Source organism: Spermophilus citellus, assembly GCF_964194105.1.
Source record: "Spermophilus citellus genome assembly, chromosome: 7".
NCBI lineage: Eukaryota > Metazoa > Chordata > Mammalia > Rodentia > Sciuridae > Spermophilus > Spermophilus citellus.
The window spans coordinates 55,549,252-55,576,292 of NC_138188.1; the positions used below are offsets into that span (position 1 = coordinate 55,549,252).

Below are 27,041 nucleotides of genomic sequence, written 5' to 3' on the forward strand. Positions count from 1 at the left end.
TGGCAGTTTCCATGTCCTTCACAGTGAACAGGCTAACTGGCTGTTGTCGCATGACAACAGTGTCTGAGTGCTGTTAAGAATAAAAGGGGGAAAAATAAAAGAAAATATCTGGGCCCAGTGGCACAAGCCTGGAATCCCAGAGGCTCCAGAGGCTGAGGCTGGGGGGATCCCAAGTTCAAGGCCAACCAGGCCAAATTACCAAGACCCTGTCTCAAAAGAAAATTTTTTAAAAAGGCTGGTGAAATAGCTCAGGGGTAGAGTGCTTGCCTGGCATGGTGCAATCCTGGGTTCAATCCCCAGTACCCAGTCCCCTGGCCACAATATTAATAGAAATGCAAGATGATGACTATTCTAGGTCAGGAGGTACTTCAGAAAGAATGCAAGATTAATGTATATGAAAAAAAGGGAACAGGTATCACAGCATTAAACCAGATGAATCAACAAAGGACCTCAGAAGAGTCTAAGTCCCAGTAAATTGCTTCCTCTACAAACTTGAGTAATGGTGCTTAATGTTTTCACTCACTTCGTGAGAGGGGTTTAAACATTTCCCACCAACACCAAGTGGGGTTGGAGGAGATGACAATAGTAAGTCATTCTAAGTAACAGAAAGGCCAGAACTTAGGGAAATGTCGCGCCACCGTGTTGCTGTGAGCAGATTCCAGGGACGGGCAGGGAAAGCCGCGGTTGCCTACACATCCATCTCCTGGTACAAGTGGGTATTTCCAGACCCCGTGGCAGGATTACAAAGACGCCAGAGAACAAGCACACAGAGTCGCTATGGAAACCAGATGCTTCAGCTTGAGTTATTTACAGAGAACTTCCAGGGTCGCCAACTGTGGGGTGCTTCTCTCTCTGGTGCATCTCAGCCACGGGGTTGTTTTTAAGGGCTCTTCATTCTGCTATAGTTGAGTAAGTAGGAAGTCAAGAGTCGGGGTGGTGACCACATCTCCAAGGTGTCATTCTGTGTGTGCTTTTGTTTTACACATGGGAAGCTTGTTCACACTTGCCTCAGCCATTGTCAAGGGTGCTGATTTCTGTAATATGGGAACCAGGTGTCAGTTTTCTCCTGTGGCAAAGAAGCACTTCCTGCAACACAGAGGTGGCCTCTGTCTGGGATGCACTGTGACACTCTTGGATCTCCACATTCTCTCACCTTTGACAGGGACAACCATCAATTTGGTCCTTAATTGTGAGTTGGAATTTTCCCAACTATTTAGCAGGATCTTTGAAATCAAGTGGGATTTTTTTTTTTTTAAGGTAATTGCATGATGAGGATTTTCATAGCTTTTGAAGGATCTTTTGAACCATTTGATGTTTCAGCAGATGAAACGGTGGAAGCTATCAAGCTGATGATAAAGGTATGTACTTTGTCCCAAGCCACTAAAATGTATATTAACTATGATTGTGCAGTATAGTTTAAAATGTACATAGATAGAGATACTATCCGGCATATTTTCAGTAAACAAGGAGCTAAAAACTATTTGAAAACCTCACTATCTGTAAGATAGAGTTTTAAGAATATGGCAATTTTGAATATGTTGGATGAGGAAGTAAACTGAGTCAGTAACTTTTCAGGAAAAAAGGTTGTTCATGGCCCACATATCTGATAGCATTTCTTTATTAAAAGACAACAACATGACACTACCTTTAGGCCATGAAAGTGGAAAATGCCAGTCATCTATAGATGTTTTGTTTGGTAAGCAAGCAAATAAAAAGAATCAAAGGGTTCTGGAAGCAGAGGACTTCAGCCAACTGTGAGCTGTGACTTCATTTGTGTTCAGAGTAAGCCAAGCTCAGAGAGGCTATCTCACCGAGGATCATAGCGCCAGAATAAGAAACTATTTGGATGCAGTATCTTCCTTACACATTTTTTTATAAATATTTACACTAAAATAAAATATTAAGTAAAATATTTAGTTTCTGATCATCAAATATTTAACTTGGAGACGGTCATTCCCAATGGCAGGGAAGCATTTGTTGAGCTGAGTTACATGATACATGGTTGATTTCCACAACCGGGATTTTCTAACCTGGGGGATCTTACCCTTATGTGTCATGGATTCCTTTGGAAGTTAGGTGACGCCTACGAAGTCTTTCTCAGAATATCTGTAAATACATAAGGTAAAATACATACGGATAAAAAAGGAAGCCTGTTATATTGAAGTAAGATTTTCAAATGATAAAAATCAAATTTGTGACGTAGAGGCATGGTGTAGAGAGTTTGCTTTATTATCCACTAACAGGTTCCAGCAGTGCATTTAACAACCATTACCCTTGCAAAGCAGTGACCAGTATGAATGACATTTTGAAATATCTGCCACACCATTAATGTGACGTGAAAATGAAAGTATGTGTGGCTTTTTGTGTTTGTGTGTGCTGGGTATGGAACCTAGGACCTTGTGCATGCTAGGCAGACACTCTACCACTATGTCCCCAGCTCCATATTGGTGACTTTTTATTCGTGATAAAGTCACAGATACAGCTGACAAGTGCTACTTTAGTTTGTTGCTGTCGAGCATAATTTAAGGAAATTTTTAATTTCATTTAGAGTTCATGAAATTAAGACATAGTTTTATCCCATCCAAATTCTGTTTGTAAACTTCTTGGCGTGGTCTAGAGATACTTCTTCCCTTTGTCCCCAATTATATTGCTCAGTGGAGAAATGTTTTTGAGAAAGAGAGAGAAAGAGTGAGAGCTAGAGAGAAAGGCGGGGGTGGGGGGGTGGTGGGAGAGAGATTACCTTTCCGGTCTACTAACTTAGAGATCTACTCTCCTCATAATATGCTGTTATCTTGAAGGATTATTTCCACATTCCTCTCTCAGAAGATGAACAAGGCAGGCGGTACCTGGAGCTGATGTATGCAGGAGCTGCTTTAAGGAACAGCTGGAGTCTTGCTGATGTTGGAATATCTTTCTGTTCGACTCTCAAATGCTTCATTAAGGTACCATGAACCAAATAACATTTGTGCAAGATGCCTGTCTCACTTTGTATTAAGTTGTGGATAATCCTGCCACAGTAAGTTGGTAACTAACTTAGAGGTTTTCTTTCCCTGCCTCCTCTCTGCCGTTGGCATAGCTGGTCCTAGGCAGGCTTTGTGTGCAGGGGAGTGACCTGGAGACCAGGCAGTTGCCCTTCTCTGCTCCCCACCCCCCACCTCCTTTGCTGCCTGTAAACATGAGCTCATCACAATCCAACATCAGAACAAGGCCCAGGGCAGATCTAGGATACTGGATCGGGTCCCTTCATGGGCCACGATTATTAGGGGCAGAGGAGTGAAGAGGAAGAAATTTGCAGGACAAGAGTGGCAGGGCAGTTTCCTCACCCAAATCTAGCCAAAGTAGTCATTGGGTTAGGTATGCTGCAGTGGAAGTAGCCTTTTCCACTTAGTGTCCTTAATTAATAACACTGAATGTGCATGACTAGGCACTCATGAGCCCTGGAGGACTTTACAGAACCTATAATTATAAATATACAAAATTATGTGCCTAGATATTTCAGGGGGTCCTTAACTTACAACAATTTTTAAAGGAACAAGTCATCCAAAGAATTCAAGAGGGCTGCTCTAGGGTAGAAGCATTATTCTATACTCTTTCTTTACCCTACATGAAGACAGGAACCTCAAGGAGTTAGTAAAGTATTCATTTCCCACCAAACAGGGCAATTCTTTTCTCATATTTATATTTGAAAGGTTTTCATGGTAGTAGAGAGTTAACTCGATATGTGTTTCAGTGAGTAACTAAAAGGGTGTTTAAAAGGAATGTTCTCCAACATTAAATAGTGAAGACAAGTCACAAAACACATACTGATTCTGCTTGTATGAACAAAATGTGGCTGAAAGCTGGGTCCTTGTCCCCGTTTCCAACCCAGTAACAAAGACAAGGTTTTGAGGAAATGGAAAGAGAAGTTTTATTGCTTTACTAGCAAAGGAGAAACAAGGGACTCCCGTCCCAGAGCCTGTGATTCTGCCCATCATGGGAGCTGGGGGTGCGGGGTTACAGAGGTGACTCAGAGGAATCCCTTTTCCCTAGATTAGGGAGGAGAGATTAGGAAGGACACCAGAGAAGAGAGATGGGCAGGAGGAAGGAGGGAAGGAGGAGATGGACAGGGAGAAGGTCAAGAAGAAAAGATGGGAAGAGGATGTCAGGAAGGAGAAGTTTGGGACGAAAACACATGTCAGTTTTAGAGCTACAAGGGACAGAGTCAAACCATAAGTGGACCACTGTTACAAAACCCATGTTTATATATGTTTTGATGTTCTGTGAGCATCGTCACGTATTATTTTCCAGCTATGTTCCTTTGTGCACATGAGTTCTACCTTCTGAGAATCCGAAAGCTAGGGTCTCCTGATTTATTTTGGCATAACTTAGAAATACGATGATGCAAACCCCAAACTGAAGTTCAAAGACTTGTTGGGTATGCAGTTTTTCTATTTTGAAAGGTATGGTTGGTATTGTGCACTTGAAGTAAACCCAAGACATTTAGTTTTTTTTTATTATTATTTTATTATGCTTATATTCTTGTGTGGATTGCTAAATTTGCTTAGGTGATAAGAGGGAAAGACATTAGGTAAATCTGCAGGCGATCTGACCTTCACTACATTTGAAATATAGTTATTTTTCAGTTTGCCTGCATGTCACACTTTGGTCAAAGTAGGTACATTTGGAGTAGGAGTGAATGGGGACTCAGTCAAGACTGGTGTGAAGAGAATGTTTCATCGACTCCTATGGAAGCCACAGAACCCGTTCTGTGCCTGTGTCTCCACATTCTGTTTACACAGGGTGGGTCCTGACAACCGAGGCTACTGCTGCTCCTATAGAACTTGGCATTGAGGGCTGGGGTCGTGGCTCAGTGGCAGAGCATTGGCCTTGTGTGTGTGAGGCACTGGGTTCAATCCTCAGCCTCATAAAATAAATAAATACAGATATTGTGTCCACTCTGCAACTAAAGAAATATTAAGACAAAAAACCATGGCATTGGGCACTGCAAGAGCCTAGGTTTTCCTGGCACGCAGAGGTGCTTCTGCACTGGCCCCTTTCATTCTGACCCATATTGCCCTGGAAATCACTGCTGTGGCTTTCTTCCCTCCTGTCACCCAGGGCCCAGAACAGTCCCTGGCACCTGGTGGTGCTGTGTCATGTGTACTGAATGAGTGAGTTCATGAGGATTTGAGAGGCAGAGCATGAAAGCTAATTAGGAGGGTCTGGTTGCAGCCCGGAGCTTCACAGCAAGGTGTTGAGGTGCTTTTCAGGGATTGGATCCCCACCTTTCTGTGACTTCCCCCTCCCTTTCTACTCTTGAGGCAAAGCACTTCCTAGTATCTGGCCTTTATCCCTGTCTGCATCGTGCTCTTAGTTTCAAGCAACAGAAACAAACCCCAGATGATTTAAGCCGAAAATAAACATATTAAAGAGCTTTTGTGTGATTCACAATCTTGCAGGGAAGATTACCAGGATCAGAGGTTACTCAACCAGAAACAATATCTAAGTCACATCCCAGAACTAGTCCAGGAAGGCCAGACTGCAGCTGCCATGAACCTTTGAAGATGGTGCTGGAGTTGCTGTCAGCCCTGTGGCCAGGCCAGCAAGGCTTCAGGGCTGCCACTCCCCGAGTCAGCTGCTTCCTTGCCTTCTGGGCTCTTAGGTCCAAGGAGTGGGTAAGCAGGTGGGTCTCGGCCTGCCTCCTCGCACACCCAAGCCAACTGCAAAGGGGCGGCCATCTGCGTCTCGAAGAGCTGAGATGAGCCCAGCCTTCCTAAGACACCCTAAGTCTCCTTCAGACTCCTTCTGGTTTCCCTGGCTTCCTTCTGTAACCAGACTTCCCCCAACAAAGTGTCCTAATCCCTTCTGATATCCCTGGAATGTTGTGAGAAGCTGTTTTTGTGAGACTGAGTTAACTCGTGGAGTACAGACCTGACTGCCAGGCAAGTTGGAAACGTGTGTGCTATCTTGATAGATGGAAAACTGATTAAAAATGATACACATTTTAGCTTTCAAAAGGCACTGTGAATATATAAACACCAAAGTCCAGGAGAAGCATGGAGTTTTATATTTTGAATTCAATTTTATACACAAGAACATGTATAAATGTGATTCTTCAAAATGTACAGTTATCAATGAGAATACATTTATAATAAACAGCTTTTTCTTTTGGGATGGGGGGCATGCTGGGGATGGACCCAGGGCCTTGAGCATGCTAGGCAAGCTCTTTTGCCATTGAGCTACACCCCCAGCTAAATGGTTATTTTTTTCTAAGAGAAACCATCACAAAAAGTATAGAGAGAATTTGGAAAAGAAAGATATTTCAGTTTCAAATCAGAGTCCCGTCCTGTCCAGGATGACTACCACACAAGAGGAATTTATGAAGACATCTGACCAGAATTCATTCAGTTCAACAAAACAAACACCATTTCCCCTTTTGGTTCACTCCGGAACAGTTGGGGCAAGTTTCCGCTGTCTTGGTGCTGCCACTCCAAAATAGCAAACATAAAAAAGGAGAACTTGACACAAAATTACAGCAGTGTTCAAAACTAGACTCAACTTCTGTTTTCTTTCAGCCAGTGTTTCTAAAACCCTTCCTATTTTATTGTTCATGTAAGTGTCTGTATTTGCAGTGAGTTTGCTTTGTTCTTTGAAGTGGGGAAGAATGTCCATCCTATTTCAGGTATTTGTTTTTATTGGAAAGACATCATGCATGCCTCTCCTTGGTGTCTTGGTTGGTGTGTGGAGGGAAAGACCTGATTTTGTGTTTGCACCTCGTGATCTGGCATTGTTTATGCACTAAGTTCTGACCAGCACCCTGACTCAGTGTACTCAGCGAGGTAGAGAGATGCCACTTCCTATGGGGTAAGATGCTATAGTCAGCATCCCTGGCTCCCTATTCATACAACCAATATGCAGAAGTACCCAACTAGTGGGCCTCATTCAAATTCAAACTGAGTTTTCCCACAAAAGCAGAGTTGTAAAGAAGAATGAAATTATGGTGTTCGCTGGAAAATGGATGGAACTGGAGAACATCATGCTAAGTGAAATAGGACAGAACTAGAAATTTAAGGGGTAAATGTTTTGTCTCACACGCAGAAGGTAGAACAAAATAAGGAAGAAAGAAAAAAGAAAAAGTGTGTGCATGGTGGGGCAGGGGATCCCAGGAAAATAGAAAAAAGCCAGGCACGGTGATGCACACATATAGTTCCAGCATTTGGGAGGATGAGACAGGAGAATTGCGCATTTGAGGCCAGTCTTAGCAACTTAGTGAGGTCCTAAGCAACTTAGCAAGATCCTATCTCAAAAAAATAAAAAAAGGGCTGGGGTTGTGGTTCAGTGGTTAAGCAGTAAAGTGATTAAGTAAGTGGGTTCAATCCTCAGTACCAAAAAAGAAAGAAAGAAAATAGGAGATCAGTGAAGAGTAGAAGAAGGCAATGGTGGGAGATGGAGGCACGAATCTGATTGAAACTTCCCATGTACGTATATGAATATATCACAGTGAATCTCACCTTCAGGTATAGTCATAATGCACTGATTTTAAAAAACTATAAATAAAAAAGCAAAGTTTTTAAAATAGAAGCTTATATGTAGAGTTTAAATAATGCAAATATCATTTAAATAGATGCATTATGAATGAAATAGGTCTGGGATGTCATTTGACATTTATTATTTACTTGTGTAGTCAAAGGTCCCTATATGCTCCTCCCCCTAAAAACTGACTCCCTGTAGGTGTTAATTGGGGCCTTGGGACCTGACAGCATTTGATTCCTTGCACTTTTGGTTTTCACCTCTGTCAATGCTGGTACCTACAGGCTAGAGACAGGTTAGAAAGGCTTATCTTTTTTTTTTTTTTTTTTTTTGTCAGTAGAATTGAAATAGTTTTATTTGTAAAAAAAAATGCTTTGTTCTATTTCACTCTGAAAAAATGGCATTTATAGTCAAAAGGCTTTCAGCAAATATTCACAATGCATATCCCATGAGAGGAGGAAGATATCTGGATGTGAATGAAAGGCAGAGGGCTGGGCATGATGGTACACACCTGTAATCCACAGTGACTCAACAGGCTGAGGCAGGAGGATAGCAAGATTGAGGCCAGCCTCAGTAATTCAGCAAGGTCCCAAGCAACTCAAAAAGACCCTGTCTCAAAATAAAAAACAAAAGGAGTGCCCCTGGGTTCAGGTTTAATCCCCAGTACAAAAAAAAAAAAAAAAAAGGCAAGCAAAAGACAGAATTTGTAATTTACAAATGAGTTGGGAAAGATCTCTGTTTTTCACAGATTCAAATTAGGAATTGTAAAACCTTAGTAAATAGTTACCAAGACCAGGAAGTTTACAAAAATTCCAGCTGATGGTACCAGAGGAGAGTGGAACTCAAAACAAATATTCATAGTCCTAGAATTGTGAGTGCTTCTTTTTTTGGGGGAGTGGGAGGTGGGAAGGGTTACCAGAAATTGAACTCAAGGACACCTAACCACTGAGTCACATCCCTAGCCCCTCCATCATCATCATCATCATCATCATTATTATTATTTTGTATTTTATTTAGAGACATGGTTTTACTAAGTTTCCCACGGCCTGGCCAAGTTGTTAAGGCTGGCCTTGAAATTGCAATCCTCCTGCCTCAGCCTCCCACGCCTCTGGGATAACAGGCATGCATGCACCACTGCACCCGGCCTGTGAGTGCTTCTATTTATTTATTTATTTTGATTAATATATGACATCAGAATGCATTACAATTCATATTACACATATACAGCACATTTTTTCATATCTCTGGTTGTATACAAAGTATATTCACACCAATTTGTGTCTTCATACATGTACTTTGGATGATGATGACCATCACTTTGTACCATCATTTCTAACCCCATGACCCCTTCCTTTCCCTCCCACCCCTCTGCCCTATCTAGAGGATGGTTTTGGAGAAGATAATGCTGTGAAGTTTGCCCATCCCCCAAAAAACAAATGCCAAATGTTTTCTCTGATATTAGGAGGCTGATTCACAGTGGGGCAGGGAGGGGAACATGGGAGGAATAGAGGGGCTTATCTACCATGTGAACGTGGTATCATTCACGTGCTGTGAAGCTTCTCTTTGCCTCGTTTATGTGGCCTCATGTAGTAGCAAGTTAACTGGGGAGAGTAACTCAGGCCTCCTCTATTTTGTTTGCACGTTATTCTATTCATTTGCTTTTCATTCTAAATATAAATTAGTACCCAGCCAGAGGAATAAAGATAAATCAGAGGAATCTCTAAAGAAATAAGGGAAAGGCTTGGGTTGTGCCTCAATGGTAGAGCGCCTGCCCAGCCTGTGTGAGGCCTTGGGCTCAATCCCCAGCACAACAAGAAGAGAAGAAAAGGACGGAGATGACATAGATATCATCTCCCCTCTTTTACACTTAGCACTTTTCTGTTCAGCTTTGCAGGGATTTCTGCCTAACGCACGCATTCACGGACTGGCTTTGGCAGATCCAGCCTTGCACAACCAAAGGAAAGCATGGGCCTGGTGAAAGGGGAGGGCGAATATGGTTCTCTCTATGGGTACTGAGCAGTTTTCTGTGAAACCATCCTGCAGAGTGTCCACGCAGCTCAGCTTGTGGGGCTGGCCTCAGGTGAAGCAAAGAAGGTGGAGCCTGCCCCTGTGCTGGAGTCACTGAGATGTGCCCTAGATCCAGACACTGCAGACCTGACAGCAAGCCGCTCCTCAGGACTTTCTCAGAGCTCCGCATATAGATTCATATGATGGCACTGTGTACCTGGAGGGAGGGAATGGAATTAGTATATAAGAAAGTGGTGTCCAGAAGGGCCCCTTTTTTATATACTAATTTCATTAGGGACTGGAGGGGAGTTTTGATGGAAGGAAGAGGGTAAGGAAGCAGAAGGGCAAGATGCCAGGGCTGGCTGGAGTGCCCAGGAGGAGCCGGGCGCCCAGCTTCAGGAGAGCCCTGACGGGGCCCTCAGTGGCACACCCAGGCCACCGCAGGCCACGGAAGAGTCACTGTCCTCCCCAGTCTGCAAAGAGGAAGCGAGGCCAGTTTCACTTTCTGTTACAGAGTGGAAATGTGGAGATCCTCCCCTCCCCCGATTGCTGTGTTCCTAGTTTTAGTTTGTCCTGACTGTGGCCAACTGAGGACTGAGACTCCACCAGCTTCCCATATCAACTCTGCTTCAGATGTCTCAGTGCCACTCGGTTTCCTAGTTGGATTGTAAAAGAAAAGGAACAAAGGACACTTAAAAAAACAAAAAACCAAAAAAAAAAAACAAAAAACAAAAAAACCCCCCTGTATTCAGTATTTCCCTTTTTAAACATAAAATTAAATATACATGGTTATTGTATTTTTAATGAGTCAAGCTGCATAGACAGACCATGGAGAGTATGTAACAGTAAGAAAAACTTCCCTGCCCACTCTTCAGAGTTAGCCTCTCAGAAAGGACTTTTTAAGATTGACCCGAGGCTTAGAATCCACGGTCTTTCTAAATTAAAGTGCAGCACTGTGGAGGGTGTTTCCAAACTAACACCTGGGTAACCACAGCAAGAACGTAGGTTGTCAGCCTTCCTTTCGTGGATCTGGGTCTGTAGATAAAGGATGAAAGATCTCAGAGCCCGCAGTGTCTCCTCCACCTTGCTCAAAGCAACGGGACTCGCTAATGTGGACACAGAGGGCAAGACCAAGACTAGAGGTCAGAGTGCAAAGCTGATCCTGTCCCCCACCCCCCGCACACCCAGTAGAGGGAGCCTGAGGCCCTCGAGGACCCTCCGAGGGATTGGTCCCTTGTGCCAACCTCCAAACAGTGCATCTCCTCCTTTTCTTTCCCTTCAGGAAGAAGACAAGCCCACGCTGTACGTGTTCAATGCTGTGACCCAAGAGACGATGCCAATAATGGAGAGTGTTTCCCTTCTTGGTAAAACAGTGTCTGACCTAAGGACCGAGGTGACTCTGAGATGTGGCCTCCCTGTGAGCGTCTACTGTCTGCGGACCCCCGCTGGCCTGGAGATGTATGATCGCAACACCCTCCGGGACTACCAGACCCATCTTGGTATGGCCTCCGCGGTGGGTATGCTGCCACTCAGCAAGGGGTGCTTTGATCCCAGCCAGATTTTGGACTTTTTCGAAAGAAAATGGAAATCTGGATTTTAAAATGCAGTATATTGATTTCATTTACTTATTGATTTTAAAATAGTTGATAGTTACATAGTTTTAAAATTCAGCAGTATAGAAGGTTGTGGCATCTCTGCGTCTCCCAGCCCCTGCATGCAACCATTGTGGCCATGAAGACTGAGAATCAAAAGCATTTCTAAATTGAGTCACAGCAAATGGAGGAGTTGCTTCTAATCAGAATCCTCTGCCAGAATAGCATGGATATAAGTTATCAACACTTTGTGCCCTTGTCTGTAGACTAAGAAATAAGGAAGGTCTCAAAGTCCTGCCAACTCTTGTTCTTTTTTTCTTTTTTAAAAAAATTTTTAGTTATATATGGACACAATGTCTTTATTTTGTTTGTTTATTTTTATGTGGTGCTGAAGATCGAACCCAGTACCTCATGTGCCAGGCAAACGCTCTGCCACTGAGCTACAGCCCCAGCCCCAACTCTTGTTCTTGAAGCAGGATTTGTTGATATTCTCAGGTTAGAAGAGCAAAACTCAAACCACTTTATCTGTTTCTCTTTGAAAGTATATTTCAAGCATATACAAAAGTAAATCAAGTACATATTCTTTCCCCCTTTTTAATGCAAGTAGCAGCATATACTGAATATCTCTGTGTGCAATCTCATTCTACAATGTTACCAGTTACATAAAAACCAGCTTTGTAACATGGGAATGCCAGGATTCAGGGTGGAAAGCTGCCTTTCTTTAGCAGACCGGCATTTGCCCCTGATAGACAGCTTCCAACTGCTCTTTCAATACTGTAATCCAGATCACGCATGGTACACCAGACGTCAATGAGAAAACCTCAGATCTGACAAGCCTTCAGATTTGCTTTAATCCTATTAGAAAATGATGTGAACTTAGGTCATCACTTGAGGTGAGTGAGTCCTTGCTGAAAGGGGCACAGCTGCAGGAAGGGCGAAGCTGTAAGACTGCTTCTCCCTACTATACACCGAGCTTTCTAGGGAAGTTCAAGTTAAGGGGTTTGGCTTTTAAAAACTGCTAAATTTGTACTCATTGGTGCTTCTCCTGACCGTTGTATTGTCTTAGCATTATTCCTTCATGCAGTTTCAAATTGAGGCTCTCAGAACTTTGCTGTCAATTATTGTCCCCATTTTTGATCAGAGCAAGTAAAGTTGTAGGGTCTGTCCCCAGAGTGCTCCTCTATAGAGCACATGCCGGCTGTGCACGTTGGCTGGAGACTGAGCCCTCCCTCGGATATGCTGAGGGATACATGAGGCAGGATGCACTGTGATACTTGTCCTCAAGCAACTGTAATCTGGTTATTTAATGAAACATCAAAAGACAAAACAAAACTAGCATAAAGTCTGGATGATTGTTCTTTGGTCCTATACGGCTCAGATTATGCTGTGTCATTTTAGAGAATTCAGAAACGACTTCACAGATTTTTTTAAAAAAATTAACTTTTCTGGAAGTGTTCGGAGGACAACACACCAACCCTTAAAACGAGCCTCTGAGGAAAGAGCTTGAGGAGGAGGGTTTCAGAGACCAGGCTCAGGGTCAGCACCCTCTGATGAGCTGCTGTAGCTATCACGGCTACAGGGGGCCCTGGAGGACAGGCCAGGGGCAAGGGGCACGCCCTGCACCTCTGCTTAAAGCATAACCCATGCTCCTCGAACAGCCAGCACACCTGGCTTTAACCAGAGGGCGAAGGACCCTTAGCTTCTGTTCCAGATTTTCCCCTGTCCAGTCAATGAGTCATCCCCTCGGCTCTCAGGAGTTGACCCTTGACCCTTTTTCCAAAAGCAGTGGAAAATCCAGGTTTTGAAGAAGCAGTCAAGTCGTTGTTGAAAATCAAAGATGTAAATGGCCAAGCAGTCGCTGGACACCCTGGCTCGCGCAGGAATACGCGAAGCTGGGGCTGCACTCCCAGCCTCGCGGTGGAAATGGGGCAAGCGGGACACTCAATCCTCAGCCACCCCGTGGGGGCTGAAGCGTCCTCTGGTAGTGAGTGGCGTGGACTACAGAGGGAATGAGGAGAAACTGCAGCAGGGTGGTGCACTGACCAGCAGTTTTAATGGTCCCAGTATTAAGTGAGTCCACCAGCAATGGGCGAGACAACCAGAGTAACAAGAAGAAGAAGAAACAGAGTCATGCTGGACCCATATTTAAGAAAAGGGAAGGACCCTGCTAAGGATGGGGGTGGGGAAACTAGGGAAGGGAGCTGAGCTGGGTCCCAAGGTTTGGTAGGAAGAAATTCACAGAGGCTGCAAGTACGCCTGAGTCTTCCCATTCTCCTCCGCGACAACCAGGGAGCCAGGCCTGAGTGGTAGCAGATGTTGGGGTAGGTGTCCTGCCCACAAGGTGGGGTCAAGCCCTAGGAGAGATCAAGTACAGAGAGGGACGTAGCAGGGAAGCAGACCTCAGAGGAGTGGGAAATGAGCCATGGAAAGCTGTCTGAGTCGGGAGAACCAAGACTCTGTACTGGAACAGGGGGTGGGCTGGAAGCTACTGGCAGGAGGCTGGTGAAGGCCAGGCTGTCAGGAGGCTGGTGAAGGCCAGACAACTCTAAGAAAAGGCTTCTGGTTCGGTTCAAAGGTCACGGGTGAGCTCAGCGCATTTTAATAAAGTAGGTGGTGACAAAAGGATTTTGGACTGAAGAAGGGGATAAATGGCTTTTTTGGTGATAGAACATTTAATAACTGACTTACCAAGAATTTATCAAGCTAAAGGGCTGGGGTTGTGGCTCAGTGGTAGAGTGCTTGACTAGCACATGGGAGGTCCTGGGTTTGATCCCCAGTACCACATAAAAATAAATAAAGGTATTGTGTCCAACTACAACTAAAAAATGAATATTAAATAAAATTTATCAAGCTAAGCATATCCAAATATTTGTGATTTGAAATTTAGTGGCACAACACAGGTCCAACACCCACGCCATTTTTTGCATTAACAATATGGTACAGGTATTCCCTTTGGCCTTGCTCCCAACTCTTAGGTCTCTGCCAGGCTTTTGTTTACCTCTTGCTTACCTGCTTGTTACTCGCTATACATACATACATACACACGCACACACACACACACACACACAAACACATATACACACACACATATATATACATGCTCAAAACTGGCATGAATCCTTTCTGGAACAAGGTGTACCTACCTAAACAAACGAGTAAGTGGAGGATGAATAAATGAATGAAAACCATTTCTTTAGGAATGATGCCAGTCAGTTCATTTTTACTGTAAATGGCTCATGGTATGTGTTCATGGACAGCCTGAGCATGTTATACATGAGAAACTCTTCCTGGAGCTGAGATCTGAGCTGGTTCAGGGTACCTCTGCCAGTCCTAGGTCCAGGGAGACCTTCTGTGCCCCTTAAAGCCCTTTATTGATAAGAAAAATGAGGCTCAGAGAGGTACATGACCTGTTCAGGGCCATACTGCCAATAAACAGTGATCATACTCCATCCAACTGGGTTCTCCCCAATAATCTGGACTGCGAAACCAGAACACCTTTATTGATGCCCTTTAAGGTCAAAGTAATGATTTGCATATTCTGGGAGAAAAAGCCCAAATCAGTCAGGCAGATATCCACCCTTGGAGCACAAGTAAGGAACCCAGGAACTTGGGAGACAGGGACCAACAGGGAGCCTTGGGGACAACTGCCTAAATAGGCCCTGCTGTCCCATCTGCTTTCCAGGGTGGTCCTGGGCAGTGTGGACAGGTGTGCAAGTAGACACCAAGCAGGTACAGGTTTGGAAAGCTCTATAACCTCTGTGGGTCCCTCAAAAAAATAAGAATAGAGAATTAGAAGGCTAATGCAGAAAGGGGCCCCAAGCTTAAGTCTCGTCACCTTTACTCATTTCTGTGACAGATATGGGTAGTGTCATCTGGAGCAGCATAACATTTTTCAAGTAAATTTCTATTTTCCAACAGAATTCTTAAGCTTATGAAGAAATTCAATATGTGACAAAAAAGAGCATTAAAGACCAACTGGGATGAAAAGATTAGCCAGTAAATGGTGCTTACTAAACTTGTTTAGAAATTCTTTGGATATTCAAAAGTTGAGCATTAAAAGAAAACCCTTTGATTGTTACGTTTGATCTTTGAAAAATTAGGGCTACTTTATTGTAAGGAACTGATTTGATATAATAATAATATATTATATATTATTATATCATATTATATAATAATAATAATTCTAACAGACAGGAAATTAAAGTAGAATAAAATACAGGTCTTGACAGAGGTGCCCTACTGATATTAAGGAGGATTGAGCTAGGGATGGTGGAGTCCCTGAACCTAGGGACGGATGGATGGGCTGGGAAAAACCCAGCTGCACATACCTAGAGAGGGCAGTGGTGGGGGCCTAGAGTAGGCAAGTAAGTGTGTCTGGCAGTTGATAAGTACGAGCCATTTATCAGTGGAGGCAAAAGATGAAAGGTGCCATACAGCAGGGCTGGATTGTTGCAGATCAAGGCCACGTGCTTGCCAAAGTCATGTTAGGACAGAAGCAGGAGTGAGTAGGTGCAGCCTGTCAGCAGAGAGGGGAGAAGACACACAGAGACATGGAGAGTATAAGGGAGAGAATCCTGGGTCCTTGGGGGGGAGAGGGAGCAGCCCACCGTGAGCAAATCTTGGTTGTTCATGCACATGAGGGACTTCTTGCAACCCCAGGGCACAATTAAAACAGACTGGATGAGACCTGGTGCTTGGGCTCACAGTTCTCCACTGGCCTTTGTCAACTGGGTATTCTAAAGCTTCTGCAACATATGTTCAATGATAGAGAGTTTCCAAGCATATATGGGAACCAGAGGAAGAGCCCCTTAACCTATCTGGACAGGTAAGGAGAGGGTATAGTTAATGAAGCTCTTACCTAAGGGTCCAACAAAGCCAGTTTGCTTAGTTTCCTTTTCCAAAACCACCAGCTTCAGTTTACATAGTAACGTATATCTCAGCCCTGGATCAACGTCCACAAGACTGCTTTAAGAGGGCTGCAGAAAACTACAGCATTATATGCCCTGGCTCCAGAGATGAGAAAACAGGAGTGCACTCAAGCTGAGTGGCTCTTCCAAAACCCAAAGCCTAAGCTAAAAATACCACCCTGGCTCTTTATCCCAAGGTTACTTTCCAGAGTGTGTCCAGCTCCTGCCACTGTTGGAGGAGAGCTATCATTAGAAGTTTTAAGCAATGCGGAAGCACAAGGACAAACTCGAGCTGTGACCCGCCTCTCTGTGTCCACAGGCACAACACTACGTTTGGACGTCTGGGATGGATGGAAGGAGTTTCTCATGGGCTGCCTCCTTGGGCAGAAACTCAAAGTCCAACGCTATTTATCCAGAGAAGGACCAGTGCTCAAGTACGAGAGAGGAGGCAGATGCGGAATTAATTTAAGTAACTTTTCACTAAACTTCCGTCAGACCGTGAGCTGCTGTTTCTTCTACACCTGGGATGCTGCTCCAGGCGGGTTCCACTGCACACAATATTACACGTGAGGCATTAGCTGGCAGCCCTTGGTGATGGGTTGCAGTGATTAGAAATACTAATGAAACACCTGTTTCAGACGTCAGTTTGATTTGGATATTGGACTTCTAAATGTCACTTTAAAACCTGAGACGATAAGTATCTTGCCATTCACTTTCCAATCAATTGGCTGAGAACGTGATCCACCCCTTCCTAAGCTCACTTGTAATTTTTTTAAAGTGCATTTCATACAAGCAGCCAGCATTTGGCCACACACAAACTGTACCTGGGCGGTGAAGAGGGAGGCTCGGGAGCCCTCCCAGGTATCACTGCAGCCAGCAGCTGCCCAACTGCACAAGCCCCAGTAACCCTGAGGTCCGCGTTCCTCCGCGTTTAGAACAGCGCCCCCTCGTGGGAGTTCAGCCCTGCTTATAAAAGCGCAGGCACTATCAGGAGCTCTGAGGGCTTGGTGAGGGGACAGATGGGAAGAGCAGCTTTCACCGTCTCATGAAATATTGAAGTATTTTACATGCATTTCTAATTTAGGATGGTGATGAGTCTCTTGTTTCATGTTCTGAATCCAAAGAAATGTCTGTTTCACCTTGATGCCTTTAACATAGCATATTTACTAAGTACACTCTTTGATGTGAGCACTGTTGCATGATTTTGTCCTTAGGACAATATATGAGGTAAGTATTTGTTGTCTTGTAGAACAGAAAGGAAACTGAGGTTATGAAAAGTCCCCAATGTCACGCTGCTGTCAAGGAAGGGCACAGCAGGATCTTGGATCCTGACAATTCACCTCTAGTCTTCGTGTGCTCAACCACCTCCCCTGGACTTAATATTCAAAGTCCGAGAGCTGAGAATGTACATGATCAAGATGAAAAGCTCCTTTAACTCCTCCACCTAATCAACAGGACCCAGAGGTCCCAGGGGGCTTTCACAGCTCATTCAGGAGCAGGCTCCTCATCCCAGATGAGCACTTGCTATGTACTAAGAGCCTAGGAATACAGCAATAAACAAGGCCTCACCTGTCTTCAGCAAGGTTAACATCTAGTAGGGGAAACAGAAAATAAGCAACTAGTTGCTGGAGAAGCAAAATGAAAAAAATGCTTGGGAGTCCAACTCCAGTGCCCACGTGCCTGGGAGCCAACCCTGTTCCTTCATGATCAGCTCCATAAACACGGGGAGCAACCTAAACATCACATACCTCAGCCTCCTGAGAAGTGGCAGCAATAATAGTATCTACCCAGAGAACGGCTTTAGAGATGAAGTGACTCTGTGGTCATAAGGACTCGAAGAGTGCTGCAGGCCTGGTCAGAAGCCTCGAGGGTCAGGCTTCGCGGCTGTCACCGCCCGTGTGCTGTAGGCTGTAAGCAAGGCTCAGTGCAGCCTGGCCGAAGAGCATGTGGGTGGACAACTTGCTCCACTAGGGATCAGCGAGGCAGCTTGAAAAGGGAGGTCCTGGTTGAGACCTGAAGGACCAGCACCCAGGGGGGTGGCAGGTAGGAGAGAAGACGAGGATCCAAAATAGGTGTCAAAGCCGAGCAGCAAGAGGGCAGGTTCATGGAACTGAACGCCTTTCCTCGTGGTGGACTGCAGATTGAGAGGGAGTTGGTGGCTGGTGGCTGGAAAGGTGAGAGACCAGTCCACACAGTCCTATGGAGGAATGGAAAGGGTTTGGACGTGGTCTCTCGGGGATGGGAAGGCTCTGAAGGGAGGGAAGGGGCAGGATGGGCTTGGCATTTAAGATCACAGCCCCGCCTGCCGTCTGTGGAACAGAAGTAGATGGTCAGGAGAAGGTGGCTGCGGAGCCAGGCCTGCGGTAGGATAGGGGGAGCTAAGGACGGACTGAGGGTAGGTGTGGGAGGCAGAATCAGCCCCTGCGAATAACAGACTAGGTGTGGGAAGAAAGGAGAGAAAAGGCAAAGAAACTCTGAAGCCCCCGCTCTTGGCTTCAATGATGGGGTGAACGAAGAGCTGCTGGCTGGCCAGGAGGGGAACCTCAGAAGAAGAGCAAACTTGGGAAAGAAGATGAGGAATTCAGTCACTGACACAGTGAGCTTGAAGGGCTTATTTGGACGCATCAATCAAACTGTAGATGTCTGAAGGCAAGATGTGGCCCAGGGACCTGGTGTCACCAAGGCAAGGATGATTGCCCAGCCACCCAGAGGTCCCAGGGGGCTTTCACAGCTCATTCAGGAGCAGGCTCCTCATCCCAGATGGGTCAACTTCAGAGAGGCTGCCTTGCCACGATGACTTTCAAAGTTCAAGTGTGAAGCTGATGTGTGCATAAATGCCAGCACCTTAACTCCATTTAGTTATAACCTAACTGACCCCTGTGCTCTGGGCAGAGTGTGTTCCCCATCCAGGAAAACACATGGGAAGCTGCACGCACAGCAAAAGGCAGAGGCTGGTGTGCAAGTAGAGACAGGGCTACCTGCCTCCATCTTTACAAGGGGTTCAGTTTCCCTGCCCACGTGTGTCCTGGACAAGGCTGGGCCCACTCGAGGTTTGCCTCCCTCACTCATGCCTCTGAACCGCCTTCACCAATCCCCAGCTCATGCCTTGGGAATGTTGGAAGGACCAGGGTGGCGCAGTATAGTGGAGATGACAGAGGACAGCAAACAGGAGTCCAGGCAGGGTGGGGGCCATAGGAGGCAGGGCTGTGGCTCAGGAGAGTAGCAGAGAATTGAAAAGACAGAACACATTACTGTCCAAATAGCAAGACAAACACACTGAGCTCTCAGATGTCTAAAATGCGTTGAATTGCTTCCAGTAACTTCCTTTTTACTATAAAGCTTCACAGTTGTCCTAAGCATTTGATTTTTACATTGACATCCACTCCAAGGGAACCAGTTAGAATCATTTACCTGCTGGTGGGAGAAGAGTGGGTATCAGCAGGCCTGTGAATCCAACCAGGTACTACTATAAGCCTTTCTTAAAACAGTGTCAAGGTCAACGTTATGAAGAAGTGAGCACTTCAGCAGAATGTCTTGTGAGTGCCGGGTGACCCTGCTTTACTGACCCTTCCCCCACTTGCTTCCCTCCTCCAGGTATCAGCGGAGGGTCGCCCTGTACATTGCAGCCTTCTATGGCTACGCCGAGCTCACTGAGTGGGCCCTGAAGCAGGGTGCACGGCCCCACGAGGCAGTGGGTGCCCACCCCTATCGAGCATGGTGCCACGAAGCCCTCCACGCAGATGTCTCCAAGTGCCCCATTCATGCAGCTGCAGAAGCAGGCCAACTGCTGGTTCTGAAGACCTTTGTCCACTGCAGTGTCCTGTGCCTGGAATGCAAAGACCCAGCAGGACAAACCCCCCTGGCCATCGCGTCCAAACACAGGCATAAAGACTGTGTGTTGTATCTGCTGAATAAAATGTGGTCCACGGTCTCGTTTCTGAAGATTTCTGTCCCAATGAGGATTTATATTAAGATAAAACAATGGATCCTCAGAGCTCAGAGTCACAGCCTTCGCAGGAGCCAGCTGTGCAGAGCCGGGGTCCGTGGGGCGAAAGTTGGAGATATTGTGATGGTGGATGGTTTCACCCAACCCAAAATGACCTCCAAGAGCTGGCATAAGGCTGGGAACCAGGACTCACAAGGCAACTCCAGCAAGCTACCGCCTCTCAGAGGACACGCTACAAGCAGGAAGCCTGGGGACTCTGTGGCAGTTCCACAAAGGGATGCGGGAGACGGGTCCCCAGTGTTGCCTCCACTGGTAGATGCGGATGCATTCTCTGAGTTACAGAGACATCAACAGCAAAGTCAGATAAAAATTACCTCCACAGCTTGGAGGAAAGAAGGGCGCATGAAAAATGCCTACCTCCCCCAAGTGCCCCTCCCCCCCCTTTCAAGAACGGGGTGCTCGCTCCCCTGTTACTCCACAGCGCGCAGTGAGGAAGTTTTACTGAAGTCCTGCTTCGCATCTTTCCAGCAGCACAGTGGGAGGACTCCCAGGGAGAACGCCATCTACTGCTTGGCTGTGGCCAGGTAACATTTCCTCTGTGAACACACAAGGGCAGGCCTTTGATAAGGCAGGTCTAGTGTAGAGGACGTTGGTAAAGCCTCCTATGCCACACGCAGTACTAACATAAATTGCTTCAATGCAGCCATACCCAGCCCCAGGTCCTCATCTTAGCCTGTGTCTAGGACACAGTGAACTGAAGTCACCGCCTAGTCCAATGTGTGAATGCATCTCCGTGCATGAGTGGGTTCTTTGTCTTGCAAAATTGAAGAATGAAATGCACAGACACAAGAGAGCACAGTAACAGGCTTTATCAGAGCAATAGAAAGAAAGCAGAGCTTCAGAGAGAGAGAGAGGGATCCCAAGACAGGGCTGCCAATGTGTGCCTGTTGTCTAGGGGGTTTTATGGGCTTGATCTATCCCTATAGGTGATGGGTGAGATATAGGATTTGAAAGGGTCCAACTGACACTCTTTATTTTGTCTTCTTCAACAAATCTGGGGAGAATAGTTTCAAACTTTTATTGACATAAGGTGGGGATGAGGGGTTTTAGGCACAACAGAAAGTGCTTTAGAGGAGCTTTTGTGGTTGGCCATTGCCAGGGGTAGGGGTAGGGGTAAATAAGCAGGAGCTTTGTGGTTGAGGCTGTCAGGGGCAAATGATGGGTGTGCTCCAGACCCGACATCTCCTTTCCTTCTCCTCTGAGACCCCATCTTGGCTGCCTAGGGGTGGCCCATCTTGGCTGCCTAGAGGTGGCCCATCTTGCCCACAATCTGTAAATGCTTTACTCCTCAACCATTCAAGAGTCAAAGAGACACACAAAAAGCATAGTGTCTCAGGGCACAGTGGCACGTGCCTGTCATCCCAGCAACTTGGGAGGCAGAGGCAGGGGGCTTGGCAACTTAGGGAAACCCTGTCTCAAAGTAAGAAATTACAAAGGGCCAGGAATATAGCTCAGTGGAAGAGCAGTGCTGGGTTTAATCCCTAGAACCCAAAGAAAAAGATCATAGTATCACTTAGATCAGTTGCTGGTGCTTATTTCTTTTTTGAAGCTGATGAGAAATTGTTAGTTATTGTCGAGGAAAATAAATAAACTTGAAATATAGGATGGAGACATCAAAGGTGTCATGAAAGACTAGATGGTAATGAAAGTGGAAGAAAGGAACTATTTAAAAACAAATTGAACCGCGAAAAGTTGAGTTGAGGGCAGGGGATATAGTTCCATGGTGGAGTGCTTACACCTAGCATGCAGAGGCCTGGTTCAATCCCCAGGGAAGGAAGGAAGGAAGGAAGGAAGGAAGGAAGGAAGGAAGGAAGGAAGGAAGGAAGGGAGGGAGGGAGGGAGGGAAGCAGGGAGGAGGGGAAAATTGGGGTCATTAGAGTTCACTGAAAACAGAAGTCTTAGATTAGATCTTTGGTCCTACCTATTACTTATGAGGTATTATTGGATGCAGATATTAGAGAAGTATAGGTTTATGAGGAGCTTTTCACCTTAATCAATGCAATGAGAAGGAAATGGAAGAGAAAGGCCAGCGCGCCTTTCGGAGTTGGTCTTGTCGGTCCGCTGGCCTTCCTTCAGCTAGGTGTTGCCACCTAGTGGTGAGAGTTATTTGGGCTGGAAAATGCACAAGATCCAACCTGTTGAGGTTGACAGTAAAAGAAGACTTAATCAACAGCTTCAGTTTGTGAGATATCTCTGCCATCTAAAATCCTAGAAAACTACGAGGAAATTAATTAATACAAAAAAATCATATAGCCTGTCTTAAAATCAAGATGTAAAACACAAGAAAGGAAAAATGGATTTATTGTATGTTGAAATGAGTTTATTTTGCAAACATTCAGTAAGTGTTTATATGGCCTGGTGCAGGGTAGGCATAACAGAAACATGTACGAGTATGTTTTTTCTTCGTTTCTGTGGTGCTGAGGATCACAACCAGGGCCTTGTGCATGCAAGGCAAGCACTCCACCACAGAGCTACCTCCTCGGCCCCAGAAGTATGTGCTTTTGAGGCAAGTGTGTATAGGTTCAGCTGAGAGAGTCTGCTGGGGTGTACTGTGCGGAGTGTTTCCTGAGGGAGGAGGACGTTGAGTAATAAAATAGACCATAAAGTGCACAAGGAACACTGATCTCCCAGGTATGGCTTGTTGAATTTTTATTTACTTTTTATTTTTATTTCATACTGGGGATTGAGCTCAGGGGCACTCAACATTGAGCCACATCCCCAGCCCTATTATGTATTTTATTAGAGACAGGGTCTCACTGAGTTGCTTAGCGCCTCGGCTTTGCTGAGGCTGGCTTTGAACTCGTGATCCTCTTGTCTCAGCCTCCCCAGCCACTGGGATTACAGGCTTCTGCCACCACTCCCGATGGTTTGTTGAAGTTTTACATTTGCACGTGTCCATGTAACCCCCTCCCCAGACAAGATGTAAGTTATTTCCAGCATTCTAAAAATTTCCTTCATGCCCCTTTCCCGTCAATAATCCCTCTCAGATATTTAAAGACATTTGAATAAAAGTTGATTTCTCCATGTTTATAAATGTACATATATGCTGTTTAATCGAATCCAACTAAGGGAATTTTCTTTTTCTTCCTTTACACACATTAGTGTGAATACTTCTTCAAGTCTGGAGACACTATAGTTTAGTGGAAAGCAATCAGGCTAATTACATCCAATGAGCATAAGCTCTTTCAAGGAAGATTTTGTTTCCTTTTGTGTAAAAAAGTTTGGAAAATATAATAATTCCTCCCAGATAGAGCCATTATTTTGATCTCTATGATTGACAATTAGTTTAGTCTGTTCTTGAACTTCATATGAAGTTCATCATATGGTATGATTTTTAGGTCTTTTTTTTTGCATACCAGTATTACCTGTGAAATTCATTAGTGTTTGTGAATATGATTTTTTTTCTTATTTTAATGTAATATTCCATTTCTATGTGGTATTCCACATCCTAATTTATTTATTTATTCATTTTCTTATTGATGGGCATTTGGCTTATTTCTAATTTGGAGGCTATTTTGAATAAATATATAGTATTTTACCTTGTATATGAGCTTTGGAAGACATTAGTTTTTGTTTCTCTGGAATGGAATTTCTGGGTCATAGGGTAAGTTGATGTTTAGCTTTAGCAAACACTTCCAAAGAGCTTTCCAAAGAGGTTATACCAGTATGCTGGGGTTTTGATAGATTTACCTCATGAGTATTGGAGTTATCACAGGGAGGGAATGCAAGGTCAAGAAGGAGATTTCTCGGAAAACACCTACTAAGAAAGGGCTTCATACTGGGCACAGTGGCACATGCCTGTAATCCCAGCAGCTCAGGAGGCTGAGGCAGGATGATGGCAGCCTCTGCAACTTAGCAAGGCCCTAAGAAACTTTTGTTTAACTCTGTCTCAAAATAAAAAATAAAGGCCGGGGATGGGGCTCAATGGTTAAGCATCATGGGTTCAATCCCTGGTACCCCTCCCTCCCATGAAAGAAAGAAAGAAAGAAAGAAAGAAAGAAAGAAAGAAAGAAAGAAAGAAAGAAAGGAAGGAAGAAAGAAAGAAAGAAAGAAAGAAAGAAAGAAAGAAAGAAAGAAAGAAAGAAAGAAAGGAGGGAGGGAGGGAGGGAGGGAGGAGGGAAGGAAGGAAGGAAGGAAGGAAGGAAGGAAGAAAGAAAGAAAGAAAGAAAGAAAGAAAGAAAGAAAGAAAGAAAGAAAGAAAAGGGTTCAGCACAGGGAGTCCTGGGAGTGGTGGCCAGCCTCGCCAGCCTTGCTGTGCCTGGCGGTCACTCCAGCATATGCTCTTTCCCTTTCTCTTTTTCCAACCCTTTTCTTTTCCCTTTAACCATGCTCTACCTCCCCATCCATGTCTACCTGAAGCCCCTAGTCGAGCTGGGAAGCCCGGTAGTCTAAATGACCAGTCCAGATCTTGTGCCCAAAAGACACACACATGAGGACTGGACATGCACACTTTGAAGGCTACACACACTCTCATGAAGCTACCATCATGGCCAGAAGATGGGGAAGAACCTAATGTAGTCCTTCATGGTGCTGACCAGAGAGTTGTTCAGGCTAGCATTCCCGATTGTCTGGGAAGGTCAGTCAGGACCTCAGACAACTTATCTGGCCTCAGGCGAAAGTGCTGAACCATGCACTCTTTGGGAATTCTCCATTCAGGTTCATGAAAATATTCTTCTTAGGATTAAACCAAAGATGGTATCACTGTAGTTAGCACCGACATAGTGCTCCTGGTAGTTTGGGTTGGTGTGTGCTTATGGCTGGTGCCCACGATATTGACCAAAGCCAGAAGATCACACAGTCTTATTCCTTTGTCTAAAGGACAGTGTAGGCTTCACATGCATCAAGGGACACCTCTGAGCTCTAATGTCCCTAAACCCTCCTCATTGCTGGTCAGCTGATTCCAGTGAGGTTCCTGGGACTTGGAAGCCCTGTTTAGTGAAGAGTCCAAGGCAGGGGGTTGGGATGGAGTGGCAGAAGGGAGGGTGATGGGAATGGGAAAGACAGTGGGATGACAGGGGATTGGTCTGAAAGGTTGAGTGTTGGAATGGACCAAGAATGGACAGTAACCCCAGACACCGACTCTGAGGGCTCCTGTGCTCCAAAGAAAAGGAGAGCTGTTTCCTTTAGTTTTTAGTAAAAAGGCAAGTCTTACATCTTTTGTTCATGTTTTGGGATCTCCAGCACACAGAGGCATAGAGGAATTACCCAGTAAACAATTTTTCAACGAATGCAGAAAAGCCAGGGTTCAAACGCTAGGGAGAGAATCTGATGTGCTCTGACCAAGGCGGAGCTGGGGTATGTGTCAGAATGAGGGAGAGGGCGCATCAGCTTCAGTCAGGTAGGCTATGGGGAAAGGCTAAGGAGCCTGGGGGTTGCCTCAGGGTTTTGTGGACAGGCTAGATGGGTTAATCCACTTCAGAGGGCCCAGGGAGATGCAGCCATCAAACAAAATGGAAAGCAGAACAAAAACGTTGAGACAGGCAGACACAAACCTTGTTCAAATGTTTAAAACCCTGGGGTGTCTATGCAAAGTTCCTCCCAACAAGCTGAGTGACAGCCCTTAAAAATTCTGCAGGAAAAAAAGAAAAAGAAAGAAAAGTCTGCAGGATTTTGCCAAACCAAAGGGTTGGTGGTGGAGGAAAGGAACCCTGTAGAGGTGATGACACCGTCAAAGGTGTTGCTTTGTCAAAGGGCAAGAAATTTAATTTTCAGGAAAGAAAGTGGATTGGCAAAACGCACCTGGAGGATTGCAGAGAAGTTGGCTGAGAGGAGACTCCAGGTGGACACCCACACTGAGCAGCGTCCTTGTGCCAGGCGGACAGTATGCTTCTCAGTCTCCTCTTCATGGGTAGGTGTTGGGTGGGAAGGTCTCAGAAGCTCTTTTTCATAAGTAATTCACAGAGTTTGTGAGTCCAGTAGAGAGATGTAGGAGGCCACTGGAAAAGTGTGGGCCGACTGTGCAGGGTGGGACTGGCTGAGACAGACTGTGCAGGGAGTGGTGGAGACCGATGCTGAGGAAGAGGAGACAGGCCGTGGGAGAGAAGCTGATGGGGCATGGCCTATGAAGTCTGGTCACTGATGGTATAGCAGTGGCGAAGGAGGAAGTGAGTTTGGTTTCTGGTTTTGGGGATGGCAAGGATGACAGAATCAGTGTGTTAGAGCAAGGGTACTGTGAAGCAGACAAACTTAGGAAGGAGATAAAAGACTGTTCAATTGGAAATCTCTACAGGATAAATACTTTTTATTTGCTAATTGGAGATTTATAACTTTTAAGAAAGGCCAAGATTGAGGAGTCACACATATGGGAATTGCAGCAAGGAGTAAATGAGGCTTCCTAGGGTGAGGGTGTAAAGAGAGGAAGACCGCAGGCAGAACCTCGAAGAACCCCTACATTTTAGGAATGTAAAAGTCTTCCGCTGTAAATCAAATTTGCCTCCTACAAAGTAGGTAATCATATTCAGACTTACAGTGTTTTTATTAGGTATCTAGCCAGAGAGTAAATATCATAAAATATTAAGTTTCATTGCATTTCAGTTAGATTATCAAAAAAACTAACATCACTGTAAAAAAAATACCCTAAAGTGTATTGGGTGGGGGTTGGAGAAGTGGTCAAGCGACTGGCGAGATACAGGGATGCCTAGGAAGGACGAGCAGCTTGTCTCCACCCGGAGAATCCTACCCGACATGAAGGGCTTTCTGCTTTCAGTTGAGGTTTATAAATTTCTAGTATTGACTGGAAAACATAATTTCCACAGATCACAAGGAGCTGGTTTTAGACAGATTCTTATTTCTGTTTCACATCGTACCCATGTGGTAAGAAAAACTAGCCACAGCTGCACATTGATCTGAAGACTGAACCTCCTGGAGAATGATGTCTTCTTCTCTTGCAGTGCCTTTAAGGAGAAACGATGGCTTCAGCAGCTAGGAATAGCAAGAGCCCTTGCCAAAAAGAGCATTTCCCACCTGACCACCCACAGAGGCCTGGCAGCCGATGAGAACCCTCCAGAAATGTTGCTTTGA

General features: G+C 45.1%; 1 protein-coding gene across 1 annotated transcript; it reads left to right on the forward strand.

Moving 5' to 3' along the window:
• Window positions 1–1,268: 1,268 nt before the first annotated feature.
• LOC308653467 (protein ANKUB1-like) lies at window positions 1,269–27,041 on the forward strand (the record flags this gene model as incomplete). The annotated part of the gene is made up of 6 exons (XM_081302038.1): window positions 1,269–1,358; window positions 2,799–2,942; window positions 10,799–11,015; window positions 16,335–16,449; window positions 19,610–20,545; window positions 26,912–27,041. The coding sequence occupies 6 exons, from the start codon at window positions 1,269–1,271 to the stop codon at window positions 27,039–27,041; spliced, it is 1,632 nt and encodes a 543-aa protein (XP_081158164.1).